Raw genomic sequence first — 368 nt, 5'->3', positions numbered from 1 at the left:
AGCAGCCACAGAGGCGCAGCAGCAACACGGCGGGGGGGCCCCCCAGGGGGCCCCCTTCGTGGAGGGGCCCTTAGAGAACGCACTAATGCAGCAGCAGCAGCAACAGAAGCTGCAGCAGCAGCAGCATCGGAGAAGGCAGCTGCCGCGGAGGCCGTAGCGACGGCAGCAGCAGACAAAGCAACAGTAGCAGCGAAAAAAGCAGTAGCAGCTGCAGCAACAGTGGCAGCAGCAACAGCAGCAGCAGCGGCAGCGGCGCCACCAGCAGCAGCGTCTCCGGAGCATCAAGATGGCCTGGATACGCGGGGCTCTTCCAGTCCGCAGCAGCAGCAAGAGCAGCAGCAGGTGCAGCATGAACAGCAGCAGCAGCA

The 368-nt window shown here is 64.4% G+C and overlaps 1 protein-coding gene across 1 annotated transcript in view; it reads left to right on the top strand.

Moving 5' to 3' along the window:
• Positions 1–286: 286 nt before the first annotated feature.
• Positions 287–368, top strand: part of ETH_00037465 (uncharacterized protein) — a gene marked incomplete at both ends in the record, with an annotated part of 660 nt that continues 578 nt past the window's right edge. The window contains one exon of the mRNA XM_013376647.1: positions 287–368. Coding sequence (XP_013232101.1) covers positions 287–368 — 82 coding nt within the window.

This window comes from Eimeria tenella, genomic scaffold (genome assembly GCF_000499545.2).
Source record: "Eimeria tenella Houghton genomic scaffold, Eth_scaff3833, whole genome shotgun sequence".
Classification (NCBI taxonomy): domain Eukaryota; phylum Apicomplexa; class Conoidasida; order Eucoccidiorida; family Eimeriidae; genus Eimeria; species Eimeria tenella.
Note: the sequence above shows the minus strand (reverse complement) of the source record. Positions and strands in the feature narration are given on the sequence as shown.